The following is a 17,449-nucleotide window of genomic DNA, read 5'->3' as shown; positions in this document are numbered from 1 at the left end:
AAGCAGCAAGCCCAAGATATAATTTCTTGACCTTTTAATTAGAGCAGAATAAGGTGAATAGTGCACCACTTTATACCAAAAACTGACAGAATAAATACGTTCTTTGCGTATTCCAGTGATCACCCATAAGCATTGTGGGGCTCTTCCATTTTCTCAATTCCTCAGAATCAGAAGCATAAGTGTAAATACAAACAAGATTTCTTCAAGGAAGCAGAAACACTTTCTCAGAAACTGATAGACAGAAGCTGGTAAAATCATCTTTAAAAAGGGAGGCTTTATTAACACCTCAAAAGAAAGACAAAGATGACAAGGTAATCTGTGTAACCACCTTCTCATTCATTTCAAGCAAGGCAAAGCAATGTATTTTTAGGAACTGGAATGTGCTAAATGCTGATGATCTTGCACTCCGCAAAGAAGAAAACCTAAAAGACCATCTAGTTTGAGCAGCGTTATCGCACCATAATTCTGAGAGAACCATCAGTGACCTATGGGGAATCCTGCTAATTAATGGACATTTTAGTGCAGCATTGGGTGCTTTTCCATTGAGACATGACAATGTGATCCACACATTAAAACAGTTCTCAAATTGCAACACCACTAATGTGATATATCCTATAACTTGTCTGTGGGGTCTTGTGTATATTGGGCAGACAACTCAGACGATACGCATTAGGATTAGTCAACACAGGAGCCATCCATGGTGCAAGGTCATCTCAGCACCCCTGGCATTTCTCATAGACTCATCATGCCAAAGAGGGTCTCCGATGGCAAGTCATCTTAGTGAAAACTCCACCCAGCAGAGGTGGCAACATTCCACTGCAAATAAATAAAGACAAATTTAAATGATTTCTGCGAGTGGACTGCTTAAACTCAGGCCTCAAGAGAGTGGGAGATTGAGCTTCTTTAATATAATATCATTACGTGTCTTCTGCATAAGTCGCTGCTGTTAACTGAGACAATATGCATATTAATAACTTGTGCTTTTTAAAAAAAATCTCTGGTTATTGAATATATCAATGGGATTTACAATTACAACCCTGTGTTTATTCTCCTATAATTACAAATGTGTGTATCCTGCCATAGCCATTTCATATTCACGTATGTACCTTCACGGTAGCAGCCAAATTACTAGTCCTATTTGCACCTCTTTCATGGCCCCTGGCACATGAGTCCTTTCTTTATTTTTGCTCTCCTAGATACAACCAATGTACGGCAGCTTCTGTACATGCCACTGCAATTAACTGACACAATATGCATAATAGTAACATATATATTTTTTTCTGTAAATCTCTGGTTTTTGAAAAAAAGGATAGAATTTACTATTTAAATGTGCACTCTCTGCTATAATTACAAAGATGTGACCATTGTTCTCCGAGATAGTGGACACATTTCTAGTCCTTTTTCACCTCTTTCATGGCCTTGATTCTATTATTGAACAAGGATCGAAACACCGTCAACAATATATTCAGATCGAGCTTACACTGATTTATTGTCTATCTTATGGGCTGTTTCTCTGCAGATGCAATTGTGACACAAACAGTGTACTTTCTTGTCACACGTATTGCACTTTGCCTGAGCATTTCCCACACTCTATTCATAAAACTTTGTTCTCTGCACACTGCAGTACTTGGTTTTGGAATTAAATGTTTCGTACTGTTCAAAGCAGTATAAGAAGAATCACATGTATTGGCAAGTAGCTCACTTAGCTCATTTTACAGGCACACTTGCCTTGGGCAAATGTTCACGGGCTCAGTGAGCACACGCTTGTCTTGCTGCGCAGAGCGCTCTTTTGCTGAATCTAATGATTTGGCTATTTGAGTATGCTCTTTGAATTTGACTTGCATTACTACAGTAATGTTAATTATATTTAGGGCTCTTGGTTTTATGGTATAATTTGTTTTAACATTTCCATCTGTATTTATCCATATTTATGTTTTGACCATCTTACTGGTATTTATCCATAGTTATTTTGCGTTTCAAGAATAAATGTAGATGTAAAATGGTATATTTCCGTGTTTATAATATTCCCCAACGTGCACTCAAACATGGATGCCTGTCACGTTTTTAGCAAACTAAGCAGCCACATATAACAAAAGACTACACTCACAGGTACATATTAGCATCATACTACAAATATATGTTAACATATGCTTGTATTTAAGAAAATCTCATCCTGCGTTTTAACCAACCATGCTGTCTGCCTGCTCAGCTGTTGCCTAGAATTCAAGAAAGACAGCATGGAGAGTTTCTCACACGAAGCACCATTTCCAGTATTTTTCCGCTTTTAAAAATAAATGCAGACAGGAAACACATTGTTTTCTGTCTGTATGTATCTGTAAAAATCAGAAAACTAGAAGCCTCAATTATATATACTGAATAAATCTAGCCTTATGAAAAGACCAAGCGCGTGCCTTTAGTGGAATTCTTTGTGGCGGAGTTTCTAAATCCAATTTGCCTTCCCCAGATCCTGTGGGTCAACCATTGCTGGTTGAAGAAAAGCATAGACAAGGGCATAGGTTAAAATACCACCTCTACCCCATCTATTACCCTATCCAAACAAGTCAAGTGGCAAAGATTGACACCTCTTTATGATAAGGCAATAGAGTAACTGCTCACAACTAAGGGCCAAGGTAATCCCACAACTTTATCACAAAGGGTAAACAGTAAAGTAACTCTTTTCGCTAAGGGCACATGTAACCTCACAACAGTCTCGATAAGAATATACAGTAAATAATCAGACACATTTCCACACACAAAATGTATCCTCACATGTTCCCGCTGCTCTTACATCTCCCGGCCCCCTCAGCACAGGGACATCTTCTAAACCCAGAAATGACCGGCAGTCAGAGTACAACCTTCTCACTGGTACTCGACATTATTAGAACCTCGGTATAGTGCTACACTGTCACTCAAACTCACCCTTTCTATAGTATAGAAAAAAAGTTGAACATTTAAAATATTCTAATCATTTTCTCATGGTTCATCTCTGTGGATGATGGCACAGTCTATGAAATCAGTTCAACATCGCAAACAACTTCTAATACTGATCTGTCAGCACACATAATTGTCCCTGGTGCTGGCCGGGTCCCATTCACATATGTTCACCTGCCACAATACACAATGCACTGTACTGTTTTGGCTCCAAAATGGTGCCCGCATCTAGCAGTCAGCAGTATCTTCACTACCAAATATCTGCCACCATTCAGCAATTTCTACTTCCATCTTTCCACATAAATCATCGGTATCAAATCAAAACCTTCTTCCAGCGTGTATGCTCGCTTGTGCTTAAAGATCCACACATCCAGCTTGTGCAAGAACAACCACTGCCACTGGAGCCGACACAACAGTAAGGGCTTCAGAATTCAAACATTGCCTGCCATGTGGCTCAACTCAAAACCATGCCTGCCATGTGGGACAACCCAAAACAGTTTCACTAGAGCACAAAGCAATATTACTGTAATCTTGTTAAATTGAAACATTCTGAATTTAAAGATCATGTCCTGACCAAGAGACATTTACAACAAACATTGACAAAGCCAATAGGTTGGCCACCAGCCTTTTGACAAATCTTGTTTTGTAACTGATTGTGCAGATTTTTATTGTTTGGGAGGCTACTGGGCCCTCATCAAATACAAAAAAAAACTTTGGCCAACGGAAAAAACTGTTTTGGTCTCAAAAAAGTACACATTACCATAGTGATCTGGGCACTGATGGGAACTACTTTGTGCGTGGATATGCTCCTTGTGAAAGGGCCACATGCTATTAACTTATAGTGGTCATTAAAAAAAAAAGATGGCAAAAAAAGAGAGAAAGAAAAAAGAAAGAGAGAAAGAAAGAGAAAGAAAGAAAGAAAGAAAAAGTAAAGGAGCCAAAAAAGAAAGAATGGCTGAAAGAAAAAGCAGAGAAGGCAAGAAAGAAGGCGTAAAGAAGACAAGAAACGAAGAAGGTAAGAAAGAATGAGTAAAAGAAGGAAGGAAATAAAGAAAAAAGAAAAATGAAGGTAAAATGGATAAAAAACTGTAAAAAAGAAAAAATGAAAGGAGTTAAAAGGAAAGAAAGAAGGAATGAAAGAAGGCAAAGAAGAAGGACAGAAAAAGGAAAGGCAAAAAAGAAAGAAGGAAAGAAAGAAAAATGAAAGAAGGCAAAAGCGGAAGAAAGAAGGAAAGAAATAACAAATGAAGGAGAGAAAGAAAGAAAAAGGCAAAAAATATGAAGGAAGGAAAGAAGTAAAAAAGAAGAAGAAAAAAGGAAAGAATGATGGAAAGAAGGAAAAAACAAAAGAATTAAAGAATAAAAGAACGAAGGAAAGAAAAAAGGAAAAAAAAACAAAGAAGGAAAAAAGAAGAAAGAAGGTAAGAAAGAAAAAAGGAATACAAAAAAGAAAGAAAGATGGAAAGAAGGAAAGGAATAAGGAAAGAATGAAATATGGAAGGGAGTAGGGGAGAAATGAAGGAAGGAATGAAGGAAGGAAGGCATTTAGAAAAGAAGGAAAAAGGGAAAGAAGGAAAACAAAAAGTAATGAAGGGAAGAATGGAGGGAAATAGAAAGAAAGAAGGAAAAAAGAAGGAAGAAAAATGGTAAGAAAGAAGGAAAAAAATAAAAGAAAAAGAAAGAAGGAAAGAAAGAAGATGTAAAGAGGGTTTACAGGATAAAAAATTGGATATTAAAACGCAAGTTGCATCTCACTTATCTTTAAATAAAAGCACTAAACGTGAGCTGCAAATTCAAAACAATGAGGCTGGTTTTCCTCCAGGGCAACGTTTATTAAAGAACCACTGTGAGTTTAGGGATACGAAACGGTAGCTTGTGAAATTCGCTGCAGTCAGATAAAGAAAGGCTTCTGTAAACGAAATTTGCAGCACCGTTGGCAGGAGACAGGAAGTGATAAAGCTGAAATGTGCCTGTGCTCACCTCAAAGGCGTCCTGCTATCGATCAGGCAACACTAAAGAAATTATACGGTAAAAATAAAACCACTGTCACTGAGACAACTACCTTGTGGGCAGAAGTCCACCTTTTGAAAGAGCAAAATACTGTTCCTCGCAGGGATTTTAACCCAGTGGCTTCAGTAGGCTGACTCTATGCCCATGCTGTTTTCCGTAGTAGTTGGAAGAAAAATGCAATGACACAACAACAGGCCAACGGATGGCGAGAGGTAGCTGAAAGCCCCTTTTAGTAAGTATATTATACATATTAATTTAGTAAAATCAAAAGATTTGGCTAAAGCCAGACATAAAAACTGACTAGCGATTGTTAAACTCCTTGAGTTCAAAACCCATAGCTTTCTAAATTAAAAATACTGTATTAATTGTACAAAGCTCCAATATCACCTTGAAAACAACATCCAGCCACAAAAATGTATCAATCATTCAAAACTTCAAGTCATAAGGCAACACAGACACATAAAACTTGCCTGTAGCGAGCTGCAGCAAAAAGAATGAAGGCTGCGTGTTTTTATGATCTCTTGAACGCATTCTTTAAAGGGACTGCTGTGTGTGGTGGCAATAAAGGAGATTGTATAATTTTTGCCTCTGGCCTTGACATAAAATCATCAGCCTTAGCTCAAAACGAGTCGAGAGCAACCAGCTAGACTGCTAATCGTCAAGTTAACAGGTGACTAGAGCCACAAGTTCTCCTAAAGTCCTATTCCTTCAGGGACGTACTTTAGTGAGATTCGGTGGGTAGAAGTTGGGGGGAGGGTATTCTAAATTTCCCAACTAAAAAAAGCAGTATGTCGTACGGTGACGCGTGAGGTTCGCGATGAGCTGTTCCCATGAAGGTTTGGTCAGGGTCAGCACTGATCAGCATTAGATGGGCCTCTGTTTAGAGTGAAATAGTAAGTGAAAAATATATGGGTTGCAACGCTACCCTGAGCAACTGCCGATGGCAGCAAATAGTATTCCTTCCATCACATTTTAGGTGTTTGATATGGATGTGTGTATGAGATATTTGCATTACTTGCTTGACTGTAATTACGTCAAATTACACATAATTACTTGGAATGCAAATTCGGGATTTTAGCATAAAATACCATGAGACAACTGCTCATTTCACACTAAAAAAATAGCACAAACAAAAGCACTGTGAACAACAGCCACCTGTGTTCTATTGTTCCAGCATGTTTGTGGTAAATTCATACCTTGAACTCTCTGTACATTTTTACATTGAATGGTGCGTAATCAGGGCTTTAAGTGGGATGAAAAAACTAGGGGGCTCGCAAAGGGGCGTTGCCAAAATAATTATGGGCGTGGCTTTAAACACCAGCTAAAAATTTGTGCTTAGCATAGTGTGCCGCCTGACTTGTATTTTGGTATTTATGTCATTGCATACAGATATATGATACAAGTAACATCATACCTACAAGAAGTTAGGACTATTGGCTTTGTCAATGGTTGTTAGTTGCTTAAGATAAATAAGCAGCAAGTATGGTTTGTATAGAATATTGGAAAAAGCTTCCACTTAAAGCCTTGGTGACACCACGACAATGTTGCTGCACCTTAGTTTAAAAAAGAGAAGGGAAATCCAGGGAGAAAATGTCTCTCTTTAAAGGATTTCCCTTCCCCTACAATGCTCACCTGGCATGACGTCATGCCGTAACTTCTCCACTAGTGAGAAGTGAGCACAGGGACATCTTAAGGATTTGGGGGGCCCTGGGCCAAACATATTTTGGGGGCCCCTGTTCAGGACACCTTTGAATTTATGATCTAATTTGAGCCCCTGTTTCCCACGCAGTTTCCGCTTCCTCAGCTGCGCTAGCGATCCAGTTTGCATCATAGGCATTAGCCTATATATTCCCGATGTAAATGGACATGTGCAGCTTACAGGTGTAGGATTCAGGGTTTCCTGCCCTGCTACTACGTTTTTAATACTTTTTAAATTGTATATGTGTGGCCGAATTACTCTGTGCTTTTTAACAATTTCTCCTACCTATGCGCCCTTGCACTTTACTTGATTCTGCTTGCCAACACCTCCTTAGCTGCTCCGATTCGCATTTCGGTTTTCCTCCAGTCCTGGTCCGCTGCTGCTGATACGCCGATTGTGTGGAGGCCTGGGGCTACTCACTTCCGCCCACGCAGTTTCCACTTCCTCAGCTGTGTTAGCGATCCAGTTTGTATCATAGGCATCAGCCTATATATTCCCGATGCAAACGGATGCGCGCAGCTGATAGCTGTAGGATTTAGTGTTTCCTGCCCTGCTTCTAGGTTTTTATTACTTTTTAAATTGTATATGTCTGGCTGAATTACTCTGTGCTTTTTAACAATTTCTCCTACCTATGCGCACTTGCACTTTACTTGATTCTGCTTGCCTACACCTCCTTAGCTGCTTCGATTCGCATCTCGCTTTTCCTTCAGTCCTGGTCCGCCGCGGCTGATACGCCGATTGTGCGGAGGGCTGGGGCTACTATCGGGCTCCTCACTTATGCCTATGCAGTTTCCACTTCCTCAGCTGCGTTGGCGATCCAGTTTGCATCATAGGCATTAGCCTATATATTCCTGATGCAAACGGACGTGCTAAGTGGACGTGCACAGCGGGCGCGCCACTGGCGCCGAAGATAAGCCTGTCTGTGGCCGGAGGCGTTCGGCGCCGGCCATGCTGCCCAGTTCCCCTCCGGTGAGTTTCTTCCACTATATTGCAATAGGGAAAAACTGCTTAGCCTTGGGCGGCTACCATTATGTCACTGTACAGCCACTGATCCGAGGTTGGAGGTAGACTTTCGATGCAATAAGTGCAACTGGACTCTCCTCCAGCCCAGGAAACTGGCACCCAATATCCTCCCACTCAACAATAAGTGTAAAAACAATAAGAAAACAGAGGACTTAAAGGCCACCCTATTAAATTGTCGCTCTATACAAAAGCATGAACCATACATTTATGGCCTACTTTTAGACTAACAGTCTGATCTTTTATTTCGCACTGAGACCTGGGTGTCTGAAGCCTCCAACCCTACTATCACCTCGGCCATCCCTACGGGTTATAACATTCTTAGGAGGGACCGATCGAATGGGAAGGAGGGAGGTGTTGCCATAATTTACAATAAAAAGCTAGACTGCTTAGGCTTCTGCTGTACCTTATCCCCCCATCATAGCATAGCTGGATTTCTGATTTACAGACCTCCCAGTGCTATTGGAAATGTTATTACTACGCTTAATATAGCCACCACCTCCCTGGCCTTAAAATACAACAACTGCCTCATTCTGGGATATTTCAATATACATATGGACAATGGAAAAGACCCTCAAACAATTTCCATGTTGGAGGCGCTACAGGCCTGCAACATGTTTCCATCTGTTTCTTTGGCCACCCATGAGAAGGGCCATACCCTAGACCAAATTGTTCACAACTTTGACATATCAGTAAGCCTACCTCTTCCCATTACCTGGTCTGACCACCTCCTATTAAAATGTGTCATTCCCAACTCTGCCACAGCCCCTTGAGCTAACACAGGGCAGAGGGTCTCTAATTACAGGACGTTCCATAAAATATCCATCCCGATGTTAGCAGACGCCCTCGGTCATTCCTCACCAGAGCTGTCTGGCTGCCCCGAATCGACGCCCTCTCAATAGATTCATGGCTCCGAACCAACATTGATGCAGTGGTACTGGTTGTTTGCTGCTCCTCAAAGAGGTCAGCCCCACCAGCTCCATGGTTTAACGATTCCCTTAGATCTCGCAACAGAAATTGTGGAACAATTGAACGGAAATGGCGTAAATCCGATCTACCTGAGGACAGGAAGGTGTATAAAGACACCTTAAAAGCTCATTACATTCTCGTGAAGGCAGCCAAGAAAAACCTCTTTCAAACCAAGATAGAAAATGCCCAAAATAAGAGTAAGGAAATCTTTAGCATAGTTAAATCCTTTACTGCCCTGAGAGCCGGCACAAAGGAAGGGCCATGCACTGAAGAATGGTCTAAGTAAATAGTCGAATTCTTCGACAAAAAGATCTCCATGATCCAACAAGCCTTCACTAACATCTCAGAGGAAGAACTGACCTTCTACCTTAGTTCTAATAGCAAATTTCACCTCTTGGATCCTACATCTTTACTAGCTTTCCCTGAGTTTCAGCTTGAAGAGTCACTGACCCCTCTCCAAAGCATTAAGTCTGGCTCTCCTACTGACCCATGTCCAGGGAATATCTTGAACCTATTAGCTCCCACCATAAACCCCACAGTAAACCAGCTCTTTAATGCTTCTCTCTCCTCAGGCAACATGCAGAAATTATGGAAGAATGCTAAGATTCTTCAACTGTTAAAAAGGCTAACGCCAAACCGACGGACCCTGCCAACTACAGGCCAATCTCCCTTCTTCCGACCCTCTCCAGAGTACTAGAGAAGCATGTAAACAAGGCCCTCCAAAAACACATTGAACATGGGAAGCTCCTTCATGAGTCCCAATCCGGTTTTAGGGCTAACTACAGTATGGAGTCCGCTCTGCTGGAAGTGACTGAATTTCTCAAGGGTAAGCTGGACCAGGGAGGCAAGACTGTTCTGATACTGCTCGATACGTCGGCGGCCTTCGATATGGTCCCACATGAGAGGCTCCCGGAGAGACTTGCTAACATCGGTCTGGGAGGGGACCGCCTTTACAATGGATGTCATCCTTTTTGGTAAATATATCTCAGGACATCTGGCTCCCCCCTTTCTCATCCCCAGTTCCGGCCATGAATGTAGGTGTCCCTCAGGGCTCCATTCTCAGTCCTACCCTTTTTAATATATATCTATCCCCCTTGCATTTCTGGTAGAGGAAGAGGGCGCCAAAATTGTTTCCTATGCTGATGACACTCAGCTGATTTTTACGTGTGATAAAGGAACCGACTTTGACGGGGCAATGATTAGGTCTTGCCTCACAAAGGTTTTTAACTGGCTTAAGATCAATCAGCTGAAGTGCAATCCTGACAAAACTGAAGTTGTTTTCTTTGGTAATCCATAAAGGCCTGACTGGAGCGCTTGGTGGCCAAAAGATCTGCCGCCCCCGCCCGCTCAAAAGGAGAAAGTCAAAGACGTAGGAATTGTCATAGACAAGACACTCTCCATGTGCTTTCAAATTCAAAATCTAAATGGCACTTTCTTTGGCATACTCTGGATGCTAAAAAAAACTTCTGCCACTGTTACCGCTTGAGAGCAGAAAGATCGTGGTGCAGACTCTGGTGACATCAAAGCTTGACTATGTCAACAGCTTGTACCTCTGTCTTCCCAAATCCCTTATCCAGTGCCTACAAGTGGTACAATACGCGGCGGCCAGAGCCATCCTGAGACCTAAACCCAGATCTAGTATGACCCCTATTCTTAAGTCTCTCCGCATAAAAGAACTGATCGGCTTCAAAGCGATGACCATCTTCTTTAAAGCTTTCCATGGCTTAGGAGCCGGCTACATAAATAAGCGCGTTAATCCCTACACAACAGCTAGACCCCTAAATTCTTCCAATGCCAACCTGGCCATCATGCCTAAAATATGCAGTGCCCGCATTGGAGGCAGATCCCACGGCTTTCTAGGACCAAAATTGTGGAATAGCCTCCCTGAGTCTCTGAGACTAACCACAGACCTACTCTCTTTCATGAAAGAACTTAAAAACCTGGCTTTTTGATAACTGATGGGTCTTTTACGCATGTTTTCCTCCCACTGTCATGCGCCAGGACTCTCTAGTCTGAGTAGCTGCGCGCTTTATCAAATCCACAATTTCATTTCATTAGGTCCCTGACAGTGCAAAGGAACACTCGTCCAAATTCTAAGCACCTTATTTATGAGGCTTTGCTTCACTTTTATGCCGCTGGTGCGTCACTTTTTGTGACGCACCGGCAGCATAAAATATGTGCAATGTTACGCCCTATTTACAAAGTGACGCATCTAGGCAGATGCTTCACTTTGTAAACCCCTGCACCGCATTATACCTGCGCCAGGCATAATGTATGCAGGGTGGGTGTTGCCCCGCAAAATGCCTCGTAGAAGTGGCGCATTGAAATCTATGAGAACTCAGTGCGCCACTTCTAGGACGCCATTGCATCAATATCTTACACCTGCCTCACAGCAGGCATTAAGACTGATGCAGGCCCTTTCACATAGGACTTGCCCCATATGAAAGGACACATTGCTGGAGTTGTGTCTATTTTCAGACACACCCCAGCAATGCATCACTTTTGCGCCATACAGTAAATATGACACATCCATCATGTCGCAACGAGGGCGCACTAAGAAGTGACGCATCCCTGTTTTCACACAGAGATGCATCACTTCTCATAAATAAGGCCCTAAATGTGTTTACATCTAATATTCAGGGATAGTTATGTGTGTTTTCAATATTGTAACACAGCAACAGCTCACCAATATTACTGCAAATAATCTGTGACGCCCTCCCATTTCTTATATGTTAGGCCTTGTTTTGATCTAAAATAAACGTTTTTTATGTATTTTGCATGAAACATAAGCACAAAATTTCTCTGCAAAATGGCTGTACTAGACTCTCACACATCAGGTACATAAGAAACAAATGAAAGGAAAACAGAATTTAAAACAAACTGTTTAGGAAATATTCAAGGTCATTAGGGCAAAACTCTGGAGAATGGAGCTGACTGTCAGGGGGCCCCCTGAAAGGCTGGGGCCCTGGGCCAGAGCCCACTTTGCCCATGCATTAAAACGTCTCTGAGTGAGCAGTGTGAGCAGCGCACATGAGGTGCCTGCTGTCACTGTAGTCTGGGGAAAAATGGACTGCCTGTGCCAGGGCACAAAACAGAGCCCGATAGAGACCCGTTTCGAGGCCTCCTTTAAAAAACGTTAAAAACTTCGGTGCTCAGACCCGGCCCACTTAAAGCCCTGTGCTTAATTACTCAGAGTGGTGTAATGGCAACATTTTTGGAATTTCACATAACAAGCGTAACCCAAACTTTCGAAATTATGCGAATTATGCCACTATAATTCAAATTTACCCAGGCCTAGTGTATGATTGCACTTCAATGAGTACTTTCATGGAGGCCAGTTTACTACTTTTTTTGTAAACCTGCCTCTATAGACATATGAGTTTACTATCAAACAAATGAAATCAGGATGGAGAGACAAACCAACACAGACAGCAGACATGACTCAGGGCCTTCAGACCCAACTTCCAAGCCGGTAATGCTTTTATTTTACGGATGTCACACCCCAAACTCCCTCCTTCCCTCCCGGAAGCTACACCTTTGAGTCCCAGACTTGCACATTTCAATATACGTCATCATAACGCCTTTGGTCTGACCAAAGGCAAGTGGAACAGGTAATAAACAGAAGAAAACGTTGCAACAGATTTGAACTTCATTTGAGGTATTTGAAGTAATATCACATACGTAAAATGTTCCGTTTGCAATAGTAGTGCACTAGGTTTTACCAGCAAGATTAATTATGTTCAGATTTTTGGGGTTTTGTGTTTTGGATACAAACTATTCACTGGAACAGATATTTATTGTTTTGAGTCAATTGGGGTAGGATGACCCTCAGTCAGTGATCAGCTCTTCCCCCACAGCTCCACTCGTCAGCACTCTGCCCTGCGGTCCCACACAGGCAGGGTTCAAGACCTCTTCCTGCTGGGTCCCGCATTTATTTTATTGTTCTGTGCTTCTTTAATTTGTTTTTTATTTTTGCTTCTGGTTCCTTGGTTGATTTTATAACTCTTGGCTCCTTCTTGATTTTAATTGCTCTTGGCTCCTTCTCTGATTTTATTTACTCTTGGCTCCTGGGCTTGCTGCCCGCTTCCCCCGTAGCCCATAACGCTGCCACTGCGTTAGTCAGTTTCCCGCCGCAACCCGCCCCGCTCCTGCCCCCCAGCCGCACGCCCTTGCCCCCTCCCCTTGTCAAATGGCAACCGCTGTGCGGTTGCGCCACTGGCGCGCTGAAGGCACGCCTAAGGCAAGTCCGTCAGCGCCCATCCGTGCCTGGACCGCACCCAGCGCCAGACCCCCTGGCCCTCGCGAGAGCCACGACACCTGACGATGCTACGACGCCAACTTCCTCCATGGGCTCAACACCGGCCGATCATCGAATAGCTTCCAGGCCAGCCCGATACTCACCCACGGACCCTTCACCTGCAGCAGCTGCAGCTTCACCAGCCACCGAACACCCGCACGCCCTACCCCACCCGTCAGAGCAGAACGCAACCACCTCATATGCATACTACTCAACACCCGCTCTGTTCAAAAGCATGCCGTCAAACTCTGGGATCTACTTGATTCATCCTCCCCGGATGTTGCCTTCCTAACAGAGACATGGATGAACCCCTCCTTGGCACCCGACATTGCCATAGCCATCCCCGATGGATACAAGATCACCAGAAGGGACCGCACCAACAGACCAGGAGGAGGAATCGCCATCGTCTACAGGAATACCCTTGACCTGAACGACAGACACCTCCAGCACCGCCGAACACCTACATTTCCAGATCCATATCGACCCCAACACCACCCTCAGAGGAACACTCGTTTACAGACCCCCCGGACCCCAGCCACAGTTCATCGACACCATCGCCGACATCGTCAGCACGCACGCTCTTACATCCACAGACTACATCTTCCTCAGAGACCTGAATTTTCTCCTCGAGAACACAGACGACAGCTACTCCGTCGCTCTGCTCGATAACCTCGCCAACCTCGGACTCAAATAGGTAGTCACGACCCCTACCCACACCGCCGGATACACGCTCTACCCCATCCTCTCAGCCAGCAACCACGTCACCTTCAGCCACACGACCGAACTTCACTGGACGACCACCGCTGCGTCCACTTCACCTTCAAGAAACCCACCGAGCACCACCACCCGCTACAGATCCCCTAACGCAACTGGAACAAGGTCACAGAAGACCAGCTCATCACCGCCCTCGCCTGAGACCCACCGACAAACCCCGCCGACACTGACACAGCTGCCAGCAACCTCAGGCAATGGATCAACGACTGCGCCAACACTCTCGCCCTGATCAAAAAACCCTCAAACATACACACCGACAGAAAGGCCAGCTGGTTCACCACCAACCTCCAGGAATCGCCGAAGACTGGAGAAAAAGTGGGCCACGAAAAGACACCGGACAACCACTCAGCCCTAAAGAACGCCAGCCGCAAGCACCACCAACTCATACGAGTCACTAAAAGGACCTCCTTCAAGGAATGCATCGACAACAATGCACACAACAGCAAAGAGCTCTTCAACATCATGAAGGAGCTCTCCAACCCCAGTTCCAGCTTCAACGACATCCCGCCGTCGCAAGACCTATGCGGCTCCCTAGCCACCTTCTTCCACCGCAAGATCGCCGACATCCACGACAGCTTCAACACCCAGACCCTCCCTACAGCCGCCAACACTGCAGACTCACCGCCCCCCAGTCTCACCAACCACCTGCTCTCCTGGACCCATGCTACTGACGACGACACCATCAAGACCATGAACACCATCCACTCCGGCTCACCATCCGACCCCTGCCCTCACCACATCTTCAACAAGCAGACCGCACCCCAACTTCGAAAGATCATCAACAGCTCCTTCGAGACCGCCACCTTCCTGGAAAGCTGGAAGCACGCCAAGAGCAACGCCCCACTCAAGAAACCCACAGCAGACCCAAAGGACCTCAAGAACTTCCGGCCCATCTCCCTTCTTCCGTTCCCGGCGAAAGTCATCGAAAAGATTGTCAACAGGCAACTGACTCACTTTCTCGAGGAGAACAGCATCCTGGACCAGTCCCAATATGGATTCCGCAGCAATCACAGCATTGAAACCACCCTCATCGCTGCCACAGACGACATCAGGACCCTACTGGACAACGGAGAAACCGCAGGCCTCATCCTCCTGGACCTCTTGGCCGCCTTCGACACCGTCTGCCACCACATCCTACGCACACGCCTACATGACGCAGGAATACGTGACAAAGCCCTGGACTGGATCACCTCCTTTCTCAACGACAGAACCCAGAGGGTCCGCCTTCCCCCTTTCCATTCCGAAGCCACCAAGATCATCTGCGGCGTGCCCCAAGGATCATCCCTCAGCCCCACCGTTTTCAATGTCTACATGGCACCGCTCGCCAACATCGTCCGCTCGCACAACCTCAACATCGTCTCCTACGCTGACGACACTTAACTGATCCTCTCACTCACCAAAAACCCAGCCACTACCAAAACCAACCTCCATGAAGAAATGAGAGCCGTCACCAGCTGGATGCAGACCAGCCGACTGAAACTCAACTCAGACAAGACAGAGGTCCTCATCCTCGGATCTGCGCCCTCAGCCTGGGACGACTCTTGGTGGCCTGCCCGCATGGGATCTGCACCCACACCCACCGACCATGCATGCAACCTGGGTTTCTTCCTGGACTCATCGCTCTCAATGACCCAGCAAGTCAACGTCGTCTCCTCCTCCTGCTTCAACACCCTCCGCATGGTCTGTAAGATCTACAGATGGATCCCCACTGGAACCAGAAAGACGATCACACAGGTCCTCGTCAGCAGCAGACTAGACTACGGCAACGCCCTGTACACAGGGACCACGATCAAACTCCAGAAGAGGCTCCAACGCATAAAAAATGCCTCCGCATGCCTCATCCTGGACATTCCTCGCCACACCCACATCACTGCCCACCTGAAAGACCTGCACTGGACCCCAGTCAAGAAGAGGATCACCTTCAAGCTCCTCACCCACGCACACAAAGCACCACACAACGCCGGACCAGCATACCTCAACAAGCGTCTCACCTTCTACACCCCCAACCGCCAGCTTCGCTCTGCCGACCTCGCCCTTGCTGCCATCCCACGTATCCACAGGACCTCCATCGGCGGAAGATCCTTGTCCTACCTTGCTGCCAAGACATGGAACACCCTCCCCACACAGCTGCGACAGACCCAGGACCTGCTGACCTTCAGGAGACTCCTCAAAACCTGGCTGTTTGAGCAGTAGCTGCACCCCCACCCCCGCTCAGTGCATTGAGACCCTCACGGTTGATTAGCACGCTCTACAAATAAGTGATTGATTGATTGATTGATGAAGAGGATGAAAATTCGAGTCGATAAAAGGTTCATATCTTACTGACCTTCGTAGTTCCTCTACATAGCGTGCTCCAGATCGTTCGTCCACTTTTCCTTCTGGCACATTCTTCCCCAACCACACCAAATACTGAATTACTGCCACGGCATCCCTAATCTGTACAAAATGGTACATGGTCCGATAAATCGTTCATATATCAAAGCACAAAGCATATAATTTTAAACAGTAAACATTTAGAGAAGCAAACCATATATAAAATGTTACTAGTTATTCCATTTGATGTCAAATGAGTTAGAAAGTGAGAAATGGTGTTAGGGTTCCTCTGCCAGTTAAGTGACACCACATCATGTACCAGATTAGAGAACACAATCATACAGCTCGCAGTCTGTTCAAGGAAGGGGCATAGAACATCTTTAATCATCATTTGAAGACACTGCAGATGTTCCTTAAAGTTACAGACACTGCATGTATCAACTTTGTTTAAGGCTGACTAGATACACGTCTAATAGAAATGAAAAACGGCAATATAACTTTGTATTTGCTAAAAATGTTAAATGCGTTCTTTCGTCTTTTCATATTTTTTTTGTTGAACTTTCCTTCAGTAATTCACGGAATTGTAATTAAAAAAAATCCGAAGAAGAAACAGAGCAATTGTTCTGGTTTATGACGTGACGGGATTGCGTGATTGTGGTGCAACCACGTTATCTTTATGCACTTCCAAGCAAGAAACATGGTAACTGCTGGAAATCGTTTTAGAAATATGACTGTATACCTATTTTGATCTTACACTTCAAACAAGGAATTCTAAAATATTGTTGCAACATGTGGGAAACATACTAATACAAAATTGCACCATCCAATCAAATAAATGTTACTTGGAACCTAAGGGAGAAGACCACCAAGCCACTGGGGTGGCTGAGGCACTCTCCACCATCCCATTCACAGCACAGCCACCATTGTTCGTGTTCTTGCTGCAGAGGTGGGGAATTTGCATTGAACATACTACCACCATCAAGACAGGAGTACGTTTACCACAAATTAATGGCGAATACCGCCCACCCGCCAATACACGGCAACATTGCAGAATCACCCAGCACCAAGCATTTTTCTTTCAGTTTTTAATTAATTTACCACATAGATGGATGGGAGTTGATTTGGAAAACTGAAAAATCAATGTCCATTGACGGATTAGAGCACATTGTTATTTTCCTGCCTGAGACCACTATGCAGTATCAGAGGCCTGAGAATGAATGTTTTAATCCGCCAGGACACAGGAACTGCAGGTTACCAGATGTATTAAGTACAAAGCAACAACCCCTGTTGCTCCTCTCACTTCAGCAACCGCTTGCTCTCTGCCACTGGGATCCACAATCCAGAATCCAGTGGACATGGCAACCAGTTACTAAGATACAACAGAATGTGACAGGCCTTCCAATACCATGGATGGACTTGGCAGTACTATTTCAGAC

At 44.5% G+C, this 17,449-nt stretch overlaps 1 protein-coding gene across 2 annotated transcripts in view; it reads right to left on the bottom strand.

The window, feature by feature from the left end:
- LOC146829142 (xaa-Pro aminopeptidase 2-like) overlaps positions 1–17,449 on the bottom strand; it is a 565,756-nt gene that overhangs the window by 217,042 nt on the left and 331,265 nt on the right. For both annotated transcript variants that reach the window (XM_085607766.1, XM_085607767.1), the window contains one exon: positions 16,027–16,136. In XM_085607766.1, coding sequence (XP_085463892.1) covers positions 16,027–16,136 — 110 coding nt within the window. The remainder of the gene's footprint in view (positions 1–16,026; positions 16,137–17,449) is intronic.

This window comes from Triturus cristatus, chromosome 5_2, assembly GCF_964204655.1.
Source record: "Triturus cristatus chromosome 5_2, aTriCri1.1, whole genome shotgun sequence".
NCBI lineage: Eukaryota > Metazoa > Chordata > Amphibia > Caudata > Salamandridae > Triturus > Triturus cristatus.
Note: the sequence above shows the minus strand (reverse complement) of the source record. Positions and strands in the feature narration are given on the sequence as shown.